Consider the following 18,958-nt stretch of genomic DNA (forward strand, 5'->3'; position numbering starts at 1 on the left):
AATTCTCAACTATTCGACGAATAGCGAGCACGGCGAAGATAATTATTACGACCATATACTCTCACCTGTGCTGAATATTCTTTACGCAACACACCTTCCAGTGATCAGCTCTGACGCCACAAATAACGGCAACCCATACTGATGATACTGCACTGCTAGCATCAAGTGGGAACCCTAATAAGCACAAATTTGAACCTCAAGTGGCTTTATATGTTCAGTTGATACCAACAAACACATGCGCAAAATATTTGGGGATCACAATTTTTTTCTCCTAAAAAAATAAACCTACAACTTTATATTCTAATACAAGATTTTTCACTCTACACGAAATGCTTGAATCATTTTTTAATAAAAAAAAAAAGCTTTTAAAGCATCAAATATAAAGTATTCATAGAGTACACCATGTCGCATGGGCAACACCGAGTGTATATTTAAATCGATTATATGAATGTTGTGGGTTTATTTTTAGGAGATAAAAATGTATTGCAGAAGATAAAAAGTTGCATGCAAAATATAAAAAAAATATCCAAAATTCCATTCCATCCATAGGAAAACGATTTAGGCACGGCTTAAATTGAAAATAAAGAGCTCTCTACTCCCCTTGGGACATAATAGGCACGCTAATATACCATATATACATAAGTATGTGTTCTTAAAAACTTTTTGAAAGCAAACAATAGCAAACAAAAACGCCAACAAAAGCAACATCCGTCTAATTCAAACCAATAAATAATGAGTTGTGGGCAAAGCTGTGCCCAAATGACTGTCATCCCTTTTATCTATGTATAAAGTGCCTTTTTGGGTAATTTTTCACATATTTGTTTATACGTTTGTTTGTGTATTTAGACATAATATTTTATATTGGATCGTCGCCCGCATTATTGGGTATTTTTTGTTGCGAATGCTTGTCAGCGCGTATCAATTTTTAAACCTCATAAAAATGTAAACAATACAATAATGTACACCCTCATATATGATATGTGCAAACATATTTACATACAAGTATGTATTTACATGTATGTATGCGCATCAAAGCTTAAATGTTTACATGTATTGCGTGCACGCGTATCCTTTATTAAACTAATCTGAGGATGGTGTTTTGTTTAAACAATCTTAAAACATTTTCCGTCAAATATTGTATAAACGTAGAGTTCTGATTAATTGGGAAAGCCTTTGGCAAAAATTATGCAGTATTCAGGAATTTTTATGGAAGCCTTACTTCTAAGGAGGCTTAAGGTATCCTGGAACTCTAGTAAAGCATGGAACATGTCGAAAATAAATCTCTGTCGGATTAGAAATGGTTAGTGTGACTCTAAAGTGTTTAGTTTATGTGAATTTTTTTTTTAATTTTCAGTAACTTTTTCCCCTAATTTATTTTATTAAAGTATTTTTTGTATGAAAGCCTTCAAAGTTTGCCTTAAAACTTAAAAAAGTTTTAGTTGTAATCCAAAGCTTTATGTAAATTCCACACATAATTATTTTAAGAGCTGTGTAAACTTTCTTCTTTTAGGCTCAATGCTCTCTAGTTTCAGAGACTCTGAAAGTACCGCCAATGTAAAAAGGTGCCCAATGAAAATAAACAACCAGAAAAAAATCGTATCTTCATCTTTTCACTTATTACTATTTGGAACTCACTGAGAAAATTATTTAACGCATTACTTTTAAGTTTTAAAATTTCAAACATTTTGTGTTTTCTTAAATAATATGATATATGTAAAATATTTTCGAAAAGTTTCACGAAAATCGCAATAAAATTTAGGAGATAGAATATTTGAAGAGCAAGCTGTCAGCATAGACCGGTCAGCTACTTCAATCTTTGATTCAGTTTTTCTCGAAACACGTTTTTAATGTCGGCGATTATGATTTCTCAGAAATTAGTGAAGCAATCTCAGTGAATTTTTCACAGTTTTTCTAAATAAGATGATCTCGAGATTGATCGAAGTATTTTGTCTTTCCGATTACAACTATTTTTCTTCAAAGGTATTTTTAGTAAAAATTAAACCTAAAATCAGACTTGCTTGCAACTTTATCAAAAATTTTTCAAACGTTATGCTCAAACGTTGTAATAAATTAATGCATTTATTGTTATTAAAAAATAATGAAGATAGGGATTTTTTTATTAAATAAAAAAATTTTAAAAAGTTTTCTTTTATATTTTCACATTTTTTTCTTGAATCGCTTATATACTTGTCGGACGAAATGACATTGTCATCTCTTATTATTGCAATTATCATTTTAAGTGTAAACAAATCTCACAGATTTGCAGAATAACCATTTATTTAATAAAAATATACGAAACCTTGCAAATTATATGACTCCATGCTATTTTATTCGAAAAAAAATTAAACATATTCAATGTGCAGTGCGACAAAACATATTGGAATCATAATTGGTATTTAATATTTTAGAGCATAACTATTATTTTTAATTACTTCACTACAACTATTTGACTTAGGAGCCATAAGATTATTAATAGCTTCTTGTGGAACGCTTAGCCAAGCTTGTCTTGCAACTTCGAACAATTTGTTTTTTTAACTCTCTATTCACTCGTTCTCTGTCTATTCTACTATTTATTATCTTCCAAAGATTCTCGATACGTTTGAGATCCTTCGATTGAACTGGCCACTTTACTTATTAATATTTTGAGCTACAACCCCATTTGCCACTAATTTCGAGGTGTGCTTTTTGTCGCTATCATCTTGAAACGACCAAGAACCCCACTCGGCATGGGGAAATTTCACGTTCTCAAGGATATCCTTGATGAAGAGATACAACACCAAACTTGAAAGAACATCACCATACCATAATGCCACCTTCATCATTCTTAAGCGTACTTTGGCAATATCGGTTATCTAACTTCTTATTTTTTGATCGGCGAACTCTTCTTATTTCATCTGTATATTTCAAATCGAATTTTCATTCATGAGAGCAAAGTATTTTCCATCGTTTCACTGAACACTTGATGTCTTCGCGAGCAAATATTAATCATACTAGTCGATTTTTTCTTGATATAAAAGGCTTCTTAACTGCCCTACGCACACGCTCTACTTTGTACACGGCTGCTAACTTTCAAATTGAAAGTCTTAACAACTCTCGCTGCCGACTTATCTGGAAACTTTTTTAGTTCTCTAAGTATTTCTGAATCGTTATCTCGTAATGTAGCTATGGTTCGTGATGGTGAGTTTTCACTGATCCACTGTGCCTAAATTTCTTTATAATAAAGCTCACTGTTGATTTATTGACTTTATTCATTATTGTTTTAAATTGAATTAAATGTATGTATATTCCTAGCCATATTCACTGTTTGTTATTAATTTCTTTGAATAAAGTAGAACTGTAATCGCGTTACAACTTTTTATGTAAAGACACTCGGTTAAACTAAAATGGTGCTGATTTCTTATTTTGTTGAGTAGAGAATACAGAATCATCAGAAAATAACGAAAAACTGTGACTTGTTTAAAGAATGACAGAATCGTCAGAAAATAACGAAAAACTGTGACTTGTTCAATATGTAATTTCATTCGTATAAAATGCAAGCTATTCAGAAAAGTTATAACGTTTTTTATTGCTTCACTAAATAAACAATATGCCTTTATACACAAGCACTTTTTATAACAAAAATTGTATTTTGGAGCATACGACATGTTTTAGCATTCTTCTGTTCAATATGTTTTGTCCGTTTTTGTGACAGTAACAGAGCACTTTTATGACTGTACTAAAAAGTATTTTTTTCGAAAACTTTTTTTTTAAATGTGTAAAAAACTTATACTATCGAAAAGAAGTTCTTAAAGGCAAAATTTAGTCTCCAGTTTCCAAGGAGTTTTTTCAGCATAACAAGCATACATAATATTGCTGTGACCGCAGAGAAATGAAAAAAAAAATTTTTTAAAGGAAACAGTGCAATATCTATGTACTTCTTGAACAAAGGCTGCTTCTACTATTTGTCTTTTCTCTCTGCTGCGAAACAATTTCTTCATACTTCTTTTATAATCACCAACACTCATTCAATTGAGATTGCATAAATTTCATTGAAATTCAGTTCAATTTCTACCAAAATCTCCAGAAAATAATTCCAACTTTATTTGAAAAGCAAAATCTTCCACAAAAATTAATATTTAACTATTTATCAGCACATGCATCACATCTTTCACTGTTTTATATATATATATATATTATTTTTTTTTTTTTTTGTTTTAGTTCGAAAAATTAAAATAAGATTCTCAGACACTCAGAGTGGTCGAAACAAAAGAACTGCAAAAAATTAAAAAATTTTGTAAATAGAAAATTTCAATTTCTTTATAAATTATTTTTTAAAAAAATTCACTTTGCGTTAAAATTTAATGAAGTAAATAAATATATATGTATGTATGTATGCGTAGGCAGAGCAGAAAAACATCGTCACCTATAAAGGCAGTTGAAACACATAAATCAAAAAGAAACAGGTAATAATATGCAAATATAATATTAAATTCACAAAAATACACATAGGAAGAGAAAACATTAAAAGACAGCTATTAAATTTAAAATTAAAGAAACGATTGCAGGTATGTGGGCCATAAATTTAATAGCCTCAACATAGTATACAAATATGCCTATATATACACAAACATATATACAATATAAGGCCACATATAAGAAGTATAAGCAAATTGCCATATACCTATTTATATACTTGTGTACATAAGCGAAATTCCGCCAGGTTAGGCAAAGAAACGCGCAACAGCCTACAGCACAAGGGGAAAAGTAACACAAATACACACACACACACGGCGCTGAGACGCACTTACATACAGCAGAGATGAAGTATAACAATATGTGACTGTGTGCGTCGAAATGCGCACGTGTGCGTTGAGTCCTGTAGGCTGTCTCTTATACACATCTAGATGTGTATAAGAGACAGCACACACACGGCGCTGAGACGCACTTACATACAGCAGAGATGAAGTATAACAATATGTGACTGTGTGCGTCGAAATGCGCACGTGTGCGTTGAGTCCTGTAGGTGTGCACACAAACTGGTTGTGACACCGATACCCGAGCTGCCAGGTTTAATGCTACACAAAAGCGAAATGAAGCTCGTGTGCTGCTGGGAGAGCAAACAGGCGCAAAGTTGCTCAAAATGAACTGGAGCAGCTGTGAAAGTTGGAGCGAAATTGCAGGTGAAAAAATAATGCTGAAAAACGGGATGAAGTTTATGGCTTTTATAGCGATTTCGTATTAAAAGAGATGCGTATATATGCAAAAACAACAGCAAAAAAAGTAAAAATATAAAATTTTTAATTTAAAAGTAAATGCAACTTTTATTTATTAACATACAAAATTAAATAACTATGTTTTAATCAAAGTAACACTGGTCAGCATGGCGTATGCGCAACATTTTGTTAAATTTGCTTGAAAGTGCGTGGGAAGCGCGCTCAAATCGTATTTTTTACGCGTATTTCTGGTTTCGATCACACATTTTTTCACTTTTTAATTATTTTTAATTTCACTTGATTATTTTTAATTTCACTTAATTATTTCTTAAACTTTTCGCCAAATTCCTGGCTTCACTTTCCGCCCTACATATTTACACTGCACCAACAGACTGCTACGCTCACATATGCACTTCTTATACATATATACATACACTTATATGAATGTGTAAGTGAACACACACACACGCCCACTTTGCATTACTTTTTAACTGTTTAAAGCCGCGTTGCGCTGCTGCGCCTTTTTCTTTTGCTTCATTTACAACACAAATATTTCAACGGCAACAACACATTTACACGCCGTTTTTTTCATTTACAAACCAAACTGCTCGAATGCTCGTTGCGCACTGGAACGACTGGTACCGTTAGCTGGCGCTCGGCTGGACACCAGCGCTGACACCGCATGCGATGGCCCCAACGTGCGACAGTGCCATGTTGTCGCTCAGCTAACAGAGACTTCTTTCAGTCGCTCTCTCTCCCTCTCTCTGTCTCATACATGCACACTCATTCTCTCGCTCTCGCTCTTGGTCTGTTAGTGTTGTCCGTGTTGTTTACAGCGCGCGTCAGGGTTGTTTCTGCTCTGTTGCCGTTCGAATTGCTGCCTGTTGCTGCTCCGGTTCCGTTTCCGACTATTTTGTTCTTCGTATCGCAGCTGTGACAATGGCTAACGCTGTGCCTGTGCTTGTCACAATTGTTTGCGAAATTCGGCCAATAGGTCAGCAATGCTTTTGTGAGCGCACCAACACCAAGTGAGTGAGCAGGGAATTCTTATTATTGGTTTATGATGTTTGAGTCTAAGTTTGGCAATCAGTTGTTGTTGTTTAATGTGCTGTTTTATTGGTGGAATAATTAATAAAATATTTTTTGTTTATGTCACTTAAATTATTTTTCATATTAATTTACTCATTTTTGGTTAAAATTTAAGCTTTTCCTAAGGCTATTCTGTTGCATCTTGGGCTCGTAAATATGTATATTCGCGCGGTTCACCAAGAGATGGCGTAGCTTGTTTATTTTTCCATTGTTTCAATATTCCGAACATGCATTGAAAAGCTACTACCCTTGTCAGTCGTTTTCAGTATATGTCATTTGGAGTATTTATTTTAACTTAAATTAGTCGAACCTTTTGAAGATGAGGATGACGAAATTGTTGTCAAATATAAGAAGTATTCCCTTAATATTTGGGAGTTACTCAAAAAGCAATTTCAGAACGTCTAAAAACAGTCATATACTCATATTATACATTCAAAATCCAATAAATTAAAAATTGTCATACGAATTGAAACCAAGAGGCGTTAAAAGACACTTTTGTTTGTCAGAAATGCTGCTTGAACGCTATAATTATTAAATATCGTTCCACTACAATAATCTTAAATACCAAAACTTCTTTGCGAAAACTGACCAAACAGACAAATCGGCAGATAAGTTGAATATCGATCTCGTCAGAGACAAGAATTTTCCATTCTTACAACGCTTGGCCTCATATTGTAAGAATTGTTAAAGGCTAATTGGGTAAGAGCGGCTATGTAGTTTTACTTGGCCCACCTTACAGGCAAGACCTATCACTTTTTGTTACTTTGGCATACTTTTCACATAAGAACACACTATTACCAGCACTACCGGCAAGTAGGCGGAGTTCTTTGTGATGTCTTCCATAAATTGCTAGAAATAAGTTAAAATATTATAACTTCAGATGATCAATACTTTGAACAATACTATTGTGCATTTTTCTTAAATAAGTTAAAGTTTAAAAATGTATTTTGCTAATTTGGCAGGACGGTCCTTAATTGCTATGCCCGGTCTATCAACCCTTTGGTTACAGGAGCTGCTTAAGTTGGCACACCTTAAGAGTGAGTTACGGTCTCTACAATGGATAAAAATATCGAACAAAGAATTCGTCTCTAATATTTTATAAAGCAGAATTTTTTCAAAAAGATAGATCTATATATATAGCAACAAACCATAATTTTATCTTTTGTGCTTTAATATCGTTGTTGTCCTGCAACCTATAATTCTAAGCTGGAATTCTGCTACATCTATTCATTGCAACAAATGGTTTAACACGATCGCCGGCGCATATGCGCATCTATTATTTTCACCATGCCAAATCCTTTCTTTAAGAAAATAAGTTTTCTTCGGGTTTGCTTTCAACAAAATAATCTGCTCCTATTCTTCGAACTTTAAGGCCTTAAGATCACTTACGAGACAGGCTGATTTTCAACGCCCACTCACAACTGCAACAATCTGGAAAGCCCTATATTTTTTTTATTATGCTATTTTAAGAGGTGTTGCCATCTTCAAATTGTACATTAAAAAGAATAAAATTGTTTTAAGAACGGCTACCACCTTTCAATAATTTGTTATACTTTCTCAGTGGTGCAGTTTAGTAGTTTTCATATTTTAATTTAAATGGAATAAGAGTTGCCACCTGTTTAAAAAATTTAATGTAAATAAATTGAAAAAATCTTAGAATCCAAACAAGGTCTGTTTTTTTTTAATTTTATTTTATTTAGTTAGAATTTTTGGAAATTGTTGCCACGTGTTTGAAATTTTTGGTTGAATTAAATTTCATTCAAATCCCACGATGAAAACCAGATACGTTTTATGTAATCCAGTTTTCAGTTCGTTAATATTTTTGGGAATTGTTGCCACTTGGTTCAAATTTTTAAATGAAATAAATTTAAAAGAATAACTTAATCAATACAGATATAATTATGTAATTTTGTTTTTAATTTGTTATAATTATCGGAAATAGTTGCCACTCGTTTTAATTCAAAGAAATTTAGAAAAAATCTTACAATCCAAACCAGCTTTATTTTAATAATTTTCTTCTTATGTAATTATTATTTTTGATTTTTAGTTATTATTTTTGGGAATTGTCGACACCAGTTTACAATTTTTAGTTGAAATAAATTTAAATAATATCCCACAATCAAAAGCAGATATAATTTTGTTTATATTTTTAATTGCTTTTGCAAATTATTGCTACCTGTTTGAAACTTTCAACACAAATAAATTCAAGAGAAAACATTTCAGAATCAAACCCAGACATTTTTTTGGGTTTTTTATTTAATTATTACTTTTGCAAATTATTGCCACCTGTTTGAAATTTTGTATTAAAATAAATTAAAAAAAAGACTTTCATTAAGAACCAGATTTATTTTAATAATATTGTTTATATTTAGTGATTCTTTTTGGAAATGATTGCCATCTGCTTGAAATAATTATTTTTTTTTTTACAAAGTACTTATACATAACAATATTTACATCTTATTTTTCAGTTATATTACATCTGCAAATGAAAATGTTAAAATCTTCATGGACTCACATGAATTGCAAAAGCAAACGGTGAGTACATCAAAAATATATTATTATCCATTATTATAACAATTACAATGATTTCGTGTAATATTTTCACAAACAAAATCTACACACTTACATAATCCATAGCCACTTCCAGTATTTGTCTTCTTTAAATGGAAAATTGGTGTCACTGGCTTAGAGCGCACACATTTCTCTTTAACACCTTCACCTAAAGTGGTTTTAGTACACCATTTTGTTTTTAATTGACTTCGTCCAGATGTGCTTTCTAGAACACCACATTGCGGTGTCAACATCCATCCTACAACATCCTAAACCAAATACATATATGCAGATGGGTTTTATAGTCAACATCAGTGTTTACCCTATGCACAAATGTTTACCCTCTGCTTCCCAAATGCTGTCGAACGACTCTTGCAGCGAGTTTTCCAATTTTCTCAACATTATTTGCCTCGAATCCGCAAACGGCGTCCCGGCAGCGGTATCAAAACTTTGCTCTTTAACTGAAATTCTCAATTTAAATAGTGGATTTGTAGAAGCATTGCTTACTTAGAACATATATGTATACATATGTACATATGTCTGGTAGTATAGCTATGTATGCTCATTAGGGTGAGGAGGTCTTCTCAATTAAAATTTCATAAAATGTGTAGTGCGTAAGTTATGTGGAATTTGAATACAGCAGCAACCGACTCTGGAACAACTAACTATTTTCGAATTTAAAAAAATTCAGGATAGATGGCAACACTACTTTAATTTAATTGGAATTTTATATTTTCAACCTCTTCCTAACCACTTTTTGAAGAAAATTCCGATAAGGTGGCAACCCTACTACCCTATACAATTTAAATGAATGTTACGAGCATATTTACAAGCATTTTGTCAATTTGAACCTGCATTCGTAAATATTTATATTTTATATAATTTAGGTACATATAATTGACTTTTATCTTTTAAATACTTCTCGGAAATGTCTTTCCTATTTCGAATAATATTTAACTTTCAAGTACCAGCTTACTAACTTACTTTCATTAAAAATTTTAAAATGTGGCAACACTACATTAATTTTTTTTTTTTAGTTTTTTGAGCTATTTATCGGAATATTATATATTTATACGGGTTCTCGGAAATTTTCGATAAGGTGGCAACTCTAATCTAATGATAGTAAGCTATTTAAGAGAATTTTATCATTTTAAATTCTGCTTCGAAATATCTTTAACAATTCGAATAATTTTTATTTTACGAGTACCAGTTAATTTATTTACTTTCAATAAATAAAAAGGTGGCAACTCTATTTTTAAAATTTTTAAAGTTTTTCGAGCTATTTATTGGAATTCATCTATTCGTAACTACTTTCTGGAGAAAATTACGAGAAGGTGGCAACACTGCACTGAAATAAAAGGCTATTTACAAGCATATTATTATTTTCTACATTTTCTTAAATATTAACATATGCATACATATGTATGTATATAACTCAAATAATAAATTAATGTTTTTTTACAAATATGGCAACCTTACATTTTGTTTTTGCAGCATTTAACAAAATGCATACATAAAACATTGGCTAGTGGACAATTTTCTAATATTTAATCAATTTGTATGCTATATGCCATATTTTTAATATATGGCAACACCGTTTTGTTTGTAAAACTCACTAATAACAATATTCACATCAATAAGCCTGGGTAAAATTTTTTCCTAATAATTAATTATGCTCAAACTAAAAAAAAATCTAGAATTGTTTAGTAAGGTCCACCCTAATGTGCATATGAAGTCCACATACATATCTATACATATGTACATGTGTATATAGTCAGCTGCTTCATGCATACCAAACCGCATGTACACACTCACATACATTCCCGCATGCCAGTGTTAGTGTGTACTTCATAAGCGCTATAACAGCTGTGGCTTAGTGCCTTTACTTTATTCGCCATATGTTTGCCATTTAATTTATATATACATACTATTTACTTTTTTTGCATATGTTCATGTCTATGTGTGTATGTGTACGTGTGAATGGGTCATATTGCTGCTGCATTTAAAATACGAATTTTCTCTGCACAAGTGTCTTCTCGTGGAAATAAAATGAAACGCTAATTCAAGCTTTGAATTTCAAATTAATTTTAATAACGACAATTAATTTGCAGATTTGGTGGCAACCACCCACCGGCATGCTGGCACGCCAAATAACGGCTAGAGTGTCCAATTGCCCAACTACATGGCGGTGAAATACTTGATTTTCAGTTTATCTAGGAAGTTGAGGGGAATTGAGTAAATTGGAAATACTCGGTGCGGATCTTCGTGCTGCCTGTGGGAGGGTTCGTGCGTCCGTACACACATACATGAGAGTACTTAGCCCAATACCTCTTTCATTTTTAGACAAATACTTAACTCTTATAACGTAATAACTGACACCGTTGCTTGGCGGTGTGATCTTTTACTTCTAAAGTCTAGGCCTTTATAGAACATAAAAAATAAAAAGAAAGCACATTTGCCTGTAATACGTGTGTTGTCATAAAACGTGTGTGGTGATTATTTTGATATCATTAGCGCATTTCATCTTTAGACAATTATCATCGTTATCTCAATTTTTTATCACGCAGCCGCTTGTTTGGTGATCTGTCAAAATGAGCATACTTTGGCACGTGAATTTCACATGTATACGTTATATTTCATTTCATTTGTTTTGTTTTTCATCTTTTTATTGAAAGAGATTTGAGATATGCTACACGAGTGTACTATAAATACTAATATAGATACAGAGTGTATCATCGCTTTTGTCTATATTAAATAATATACTACTATGAGCAGAAAATAGTAAGAGTTTGCTTAATTTATTCATCAAAATATCTGTCGTCCCCCTCAAAGTGGTCGCTCTTGGACCACAGTAGTATAAGTATAAAGGGTTATCCATTTCTAGGTTCTCTCCTTTTTAATGAAGAAGCTTGATCTCTACTATGATCATTCGTTATAAGTGATCAGCGGGATGAGTCGTTTTAGTCATGACCGTATGTCTGTTCTTCTGCCCATCTATATATACACGAACTTGCCCCAAAGTTTTTTAGATATCAAACCGAAATATCAAATTCGTCCACTCCTTCACAAAAAGCTGTCCGGTATCCATTATAAGATGTCATACAACCAGTGGAGGCGAGAACGCAGCTATAGTCACATGTGGGCAAGGTGAAAAATTGCACAATGCAGGTCACACCAACAACTTTACACTATCGGCAAATGCGAAAAATGATAGAGGGCACTCGGTTAGTATTTTGCCAAGCCCTTTAATGTATTCCAAAATGTCGATGGCCCCCTTACATAAATTTTATTCTTATCAACAAAACTGCCACCTAATGTCTAATTCTATAAGAAAGCTTTGCGCCAAACATTTACGAGGTTACACGTGTAGACGGGTACAGTAAGGCATCGACATTCTTTCGTTGGGCTTACAAATTTCGTAGTCATTAAATTCAATTTCGCTGGCACACTCACTTTTATTATATAACTTCAAAATGTTCTTGGATCAACCCTCACTAATATAATCGAAAAATGTGGAAGAATATCAGCAGAAAAGGAAGTAACGTTTTGCAGGACAGTAGAAAGAAAATTAAATGCTTTCAAAAATGGGGATCACAAACAAATGAAAAAAATAAACACTTGCACGTATTACACATTAAAAATACTTGTGCGAAGTTCTTTCAATACTTTGTTTTTATACATATAATTTTGTCTCTACATACATAAGGAGATTTTACAGTATCGGCAAGTGCCTCAGAAAGCAGTGTTGGAGACAAATATGGTATAGCGCCGGGCGTTAAACTTTTTTCACCAAATATTACAACCTTATCTATTGTTTAAAAAAGACGTACAGTGTTGCCAGATAACTTTTCTTCGTATATAATTTCAATAAAAGTAAGAAGCAAAGCATTTCTTGTTTACCCTCACATGCAAGAAGGTAGACTGTTATTAGAAAAACGATTAGGTAGGTAGCCTTTTATATTTCGGGACTTGGCAGCCCTAGTATTGCAAACTGACAACTGACAACTTTGTCAAAAAGTTTAACATATTTGTTGTGGTGTTTACAGTAACTTGAAATATTCAGCTGAGCTAAAAATTGGAATTAAATCGCGAATATTTTCGCGCTATTACTTTTTTCCAACATTTATAGATGATGACATGTGGATGTACGCGTATGGGTATTTTAAGATGAGCCGAAAAATTTCCTGTTTTTTTTGGAACAACCGGATATAGTATCTCAACCATACTACTAGAACAACGCAGAACAGTAAATTCTGAGTGGTACACAATCATTCATTTGCCATTTCTCCTTCCAAACATTAGGAAAGCCAACCGCCATAGACGAAATGACGTGGTGAAAAGTGACCACGATAATGGGAGCTTTCCAACATCGACTGAAATAATTGTACTATTTTTAAGCACTCAGACCTACAATTTGATAAGTCATACACCGTATAGTCTTAATATGAGACCGAATGACATCTTTTTATTTCCGTACGCAAACTAATAGGTCAACGTTTTTCTCCAGCTGAGCGGCGATTGATATGTTCAGAACGCATGTTTTGGAGAAATCTCAATCAGAGTCGAAAATTGGTTCAAACACATGCAAAACGCAATTTTACCCATATTCTAACCGAATTTCAGTCCAAGAAGTGCAATATGTTCGTTAAACATAAGATCAAATACCTTTAGGGCGCTACCTGTGCCAAGTTTTATTCATTTATTATAAATTCATTTCGATTTGTATACTGAAAGTGAAAGAATGAAATGAAATATCAAGTTGTGTTTTATAGAAGGTAGGCGTGTGGTTATAGTCGGATTTCACCCATTTTTAAGGTGATTGATAGGAGTTTTTGGATAACCTGAAATATTAAATTTGGTAAAACTTGATCGGGGAATTCCTGTGCATTTAGAAATCTGCCACGTCCAGTCCTTAAGACAATTTTGGTGGATTGGAAAATATGTACATTTAACCATTTAGAGGGCAGAACCACGCCCATTTTTTAAAAATTGTATTCAACAGTTGTTCCTCGCTACTGTGATGTCCTAACAAAATTCAGTTATGTATTTTTATGTTTTCGTTTAATGGAGATTTTTGGTCGTTGCAACGATTCAGTTCTGCCCATCTACAAAACCAACCCTCCTTGGATGCCAAGAATATATGTATGTATGTATGAAATTTCAATTTTTACTCAAATCATCGCTTCCACGGATAAACGGACGAATGTACAGACATACTAATATGAGCAAAAAATATTAAGACTTTTTAATTTAAATTTGGCGCGAAAACCCATTTGTCTGCCATCAGGATCAACTGATCATGAGCACGTCAATAAACTAAAAGAATTGGTGATTGAGAATCAAGGATTAATTGTTAGAGACATATTCCAATGATGCCAGGGAATATCGGAAGGGTCATTGGTGGTACATACAATTGTTAGATGAACATACATCATACTATAGGGTATAACTTATACTCGGTAGGAAAATATTGCTATACTCTTCCAAAGCATATAATATTCAGCTGGCAACTGCATGCTAAAATTGTATGTGTACATACCCACGATACTTGTACTAGCTGAAAAACCTACTTCTTTAAGTGATCCCGAAAACCATTAGCTTACATTATAACTTTACGCACGAAATGTGTTGGTGGTGGTGGTGGTTTACACCCTTATTAGAAACGCTATTTAAATACTCTGTATATAAGAAGCATTATATAATGTACGCAAAATGTGTGTTTGTTATTAATAAAGTGAAAGAAATTTTTAATTTCCGGAATTTTTCGTTTTTTTTTTTTGGAACCGGAACGAAGATGATTCGTAAACGAAAATAGGAAAGTAAATACCAGCTTACCTAAAAAGGCTTACTGTGGGCCGGAGAATTTGATAGGCATCAACCACTGTCCCAATTAGTGAGAAAATACCCTTACTCTAAAATCAGCCTTAAGCATAAGGTTGAGAAAAACGTTGTTGATATCTTCTTGATTGTTAGAGTTGTCACTTGACACTCTGAATGCGAACGAAGAGACATGAAATGTAAACGCATATATAAAGAGGGTGTGAAATTCATATGACTTCAGTCATATTCAGTGTATCTTGAAAACAGTGTAAATAAAAAGTTGTGTGCGAACAGTTTTGCGTTTTTCGAGATATGAGCCTGAAATAGCGCGTGTCGATGGCAAAAGAACAGAATGCCAAGAACTATATCTAAATCGGTTCCCATTGTTGGTGTAGCTGACTCGATGATGATTTAATATAGTTTTGCCGAAAATCGTGAGTTGGACGTGTTTTCTGGTGAAATCGTGCAAAAACACATTTAGTATATAGTTTTGCTGCCACACCTAGCACACACATATACCTCTTTTCGCCGCATGTGTAGTATAATATAGATAATAGTGTTTTATTTTTATTGTATTTATTAAATTACACCCTCGTTTTTAACTCATTATTTTACAAGTTAAATCTAATTATCAAAGAATCTAAAAATACATGCTTATGTAGCAAGATCTTCATCCACAGATCACGTGGTGAGATTAAAAGCAGCCAAAACGTGTCGATTAACGTTCTAATCTTTATCATACACGTGTTATCAAAATTAAATCATAGAATTAACTCATTCAGGTGATGACGCCAACAGAAAATATTGTGTAATTCGTTTCAATATTTTAGTAAGAATAAACTTCCTATTAATAACCCAACCCATGTTATAATTTATATCGGAAAAGTGTATTCTTCAAAATTAGAAAGAAAAAAGAGAGATGAGTAACTCTAATTTCAAAACAAATTGATCGAATCGGTAACATATTGCTAAAGAGAAAATTTTCGACTAAAATCCGATCTTAACCGAGGTGCACGAAGATTTGCATTTTAATAAAAATATCCCGAGAAAGTGTTCCGAAGTAAAGATGTCAGAAAGAAGATCTCACCAAAGTGAAGAACAAACCGAAAATACCAACAATTTTCTAATCTTCTATTATTACTTAGATTTTTGATTATAATAAATATATGTATTATAGATCAAATTTGACCCGGACTAGCCGAAAGTACCAAAAATTTACTAAAGCAGTTGTCTGTTTCTTTATTAATAAAATTTTTGTTTATAATATTTAAATATAATATGATCAAGTTTGACCCGGACTAGCCGAAAGTACCAAAAATTTACTAAAGCAGTTGTCTCTGTCTTCATTGCTTAGATTTTTGATTATAATAAATATATGTTATCTGTTCAAATTTGAACCGGACTGTCGCACATAAACTGCGCTCGTTTCCTAGATTGGTACATCCAAAAAATCTGAATCTTTTGCAAAAGCGACATCCTTGTAGATATATGCTTGGCAACGTAGCTGAGGTCCCTTAATTCATGGAACGCACCATAACTATATAGGTCAAAACTGTCCAACAATTCAGCGAAAAGAGCTCCATGAGTATAACTCGTAAAAGCCTAATTTCGCCGAATAAACTGAAGTCCGCGTATTTCGAAGGTAGTAAATTTTTTTTATAAAAATAGTTGCCTTTTCAGTCTGGATGAAATCTCATCAGATGGTAAAAAAAATTTCATTGAAGAATATTAGTCATAATGGGTTAATCTAGACAATATTATCTACATGATGAGTCTTATATCTAACAATTTGAATAAAGCTTGCTAAATCTGACTTTTTTTATGCCAAAAATGATACAAATTAGCTGATTCATGCCGAATAAAGATGGGTTTCGTCTTAACAAGTAAAGTGCTTTCGGAAAGTGTAAAGTATGTTGTGAGAAATATATTCGTGCGAAAGTGGACGTGGAAAGAATACAAAAATAGAAAATGATTTGTTGAAAAGAGCAAACATCAAACAGAAAATGAAAAAATAGAATAAAATTGCCATAAAGAGCTCTTTTTGGTTTCATGGCATACATAGTTGCTTATACTGCAAGCATTTCAATTTGCACAGTCTATTTACACCTTAAGGACTAATGCACCAGAAGCAAGTACATAAAACATTAACAAATAGTACATAGAGTAGAGATGACTAAATACTTTGTAATGAAAGAAACGTTGATCACGTATTGAATTCTTCAGTAGATTTCTCTTACTATAAATTCAAGTGACGAAATTCTGACGAATCAGTGCTAGACACCCAGCTAAGCAAGCTACAGTAAGCCAAAAAGACAATACGCTCTAGATCGACGAAATTCAGCCAACAAAGAAGGACAACGCTTGATAAAATGATGAAGTTCGCAACAAATCTCATTATCCTTCTGACACTGATGGTCACAGCAAAGGCCGATGGTAAGTCATCTAGAGTTGCATTAATCTCCAATGAAATTTTGATTGACACATGCCACACGGAATAGTGGATCCTCACGACTTCTTCCACAAGGCCACACAATCACGTGCAAATATGTTGGCTAACGGTATGGTTACTGACAATTCCGCTGTCCCCGTGGAGGAACTCGACCCAAACTTTTGGCGCGAATCGGCGAATGATGAAATTAAGAGACGTCTGGCTGACAAACCAAATACCAACAAAGCAAAAAATATCATTTTCTTCCTTGGTGATGGCATGTCGCTGACCACGGTTACCGCGGCGCGTATACTCAAGGGACAGCGCGAAGGTAAACCGGGTGAGGAGTCACAGCTGAGCTTTGAGAAATTCCCCTACACCGGCTTGAGTAGAGTGAGTTTTCACAAAAGACATAAATGAAAATTTATTTTATTCACAAAGATATGCCTATAGACCTATTGTGCTAATGCTCAAGTACCCGATTCGGCGTGCACTTCGACCGCTTACCTCACAGGCGTTAAAACTAATATTCTGTCATTAGGTATTGGACCAATTGTGAACTATAACGACTGTGATGGATCTATGGATCCAGCTAATGATCTTACATCTCTTTACGATTGGGCACAGGCCGCTGGTAAGTCTACCGGTTTCATCACTACAACCACGTTGACACACGCCAGTCCCAGCGGCGGTTACGCGCACGTTTCGAATCGTTTGTGGGAGTGTGATACCGATGTACGCTTCTATCTCGGTGACGATTACACATCGGATTGTATCGATATTGCCACGCAGTTGGTTACCGAAGAACCGGGACGTAATTTGGACTTCATAATGGGTGGTGGTATTGGTAAATTTTTACCCAAAACCATGATCGATCCATTCGGTAATCCCGGTGAACGTTCGGATGGTAAGAATTTGCTTTCTGAATGGCAACGCCGACACGATGGTGGCGTTTTTGTTAGCAGTCGCAAACAGATGAACGCTATCAATATTGAAAAAACCACCAGTGTTTTGGGTATCTTCCAATCGAAATTGATGAATTACCATCATCATGCTACCGAAAGTGAGCCCACCTTGGCCGAAATGACCGAAACGGCAATCAAGTTTTTGCGTAAGAACGATAATGGTTACTTCGTATTCATTGAGGGTGGTCTCATCGATTATGGTAATCACGCAAATAAGCCCGGCCTCAGTCTTGATGAGACTTTAGAACTTTCAAAGGCCGTGGAGTTGGCGCGTAATATGACAGATCCCGAAGATACACTCATCGTCGTCACATCTGATCACGCCCATCCACTCAGCATCTCCGGTTATCCCGAACGTGGCAATGATATTTTGAATATCAACAAGATCGGCTATGACAAGAGCGGCGTACATTATGCCACGCTCAACTATGCAGCTGGTCCTCAGCAATACCTGGATGAATATGGCAATCGCATCGAATTGGAAGGTCAATTCGGAGATCCAGGTTAGCAATACATTGAAGATTTTGTGAAATTAACTTAATGTGATTTTTATTTTGGCAGATTTCATCTTCCCCAGTTACATTAGCGCTAACGATGGTGTGCATGGTGGTGATGATGTAGGCGTATTCGCTTCCGGCCCCTGGGAGCATCTCTTCCGTGGTGTGCTCCAGCAGAATACTCTTCCACATATTATGGCTTATGCCGCTTGCATTGGCGATGGCGCTAAAGCCTGCGATTAAGCGCCAAGCAACTTAATTGTTTTCAGTATATCTGTCCTATGTATACATACATCCAAACATATTGAAATAAATACATACAAAGCATTTTAAAAGCAACAAACGCTAATCCTATCAGCTGTAGATAAGACTCGGTTACTTGTATGTATATTTAAATAAAGAGATTAAAAAGTAGCA

At 33.9% G+C, this 18,958-nt stretch overlaps 1 protein-coding gene across 1 annotated transcript; it reads left to right on the forward strand.

Moving 5' to 3' along the window:
- The first annotated feature begins 16,935 nt into the window (after window positions 1–16,935).
- On the forward strand, window positions 16,936–18,958 carry LOC108969928 (alkaline phosphatase-like). Its single transcript, XM_018934947.1, has 4 exons — window positions 16,936–17,084; window positions 17,150–17,472; window positions 17,533–18,547; window positions 18,606–18,958. Exons 1-4 carry the CDS (start codon window positions 17,021–17,023, stop codon window positions 18,782–18,784), a joined length of 1,581 nt encoding a protein of 526 aa, XP_018790492.1. The 5' UTR covers window positions 16,936–17,020; the 3' UTR covers window positions 18,785–18,958.

This window comes from Bactrocera latifrons, unplaced genomic scaffold (genome assembly GCF_001853355.1).
Source record: "Bactrocera latifrons isolate USDA-ARS-PBARC rearing strain unplaced genomic scaffold, ASM185335v1 scaffold_27, whole genome shotgun sequence".
Lineage (NCBI taxonomy): Eukaryota > Metazoa > Arthropoda > Insecta > Diptera > Tephritidae > Bactrocera > Bactrocera latifrons.

Bases quoted from the DNA above. Each gene is read 5' to 3' on its own strand.
- LOC108969928 (XM_018934947.1), top strand. From the start codon at position 17,021: ATGATGAAGTTCGCAACAAATCTCATTATCCTTCTGACACTGATGGTC. The intron at 17,085-17,149 runs GTAAGTCATCTA...CACACGGAATAG, and splicing joins GGTCACAGCAAAGGCCGATG to TGGATCCTCACGACTTCTTC. The intron at 18,548-18,605 runs GTTAGCAATACA...TTATTTTGGCAG, and splicing joins AGGTCAATTCGGAGATCCAG to ATTTCATCTTCCCCAGTTAC.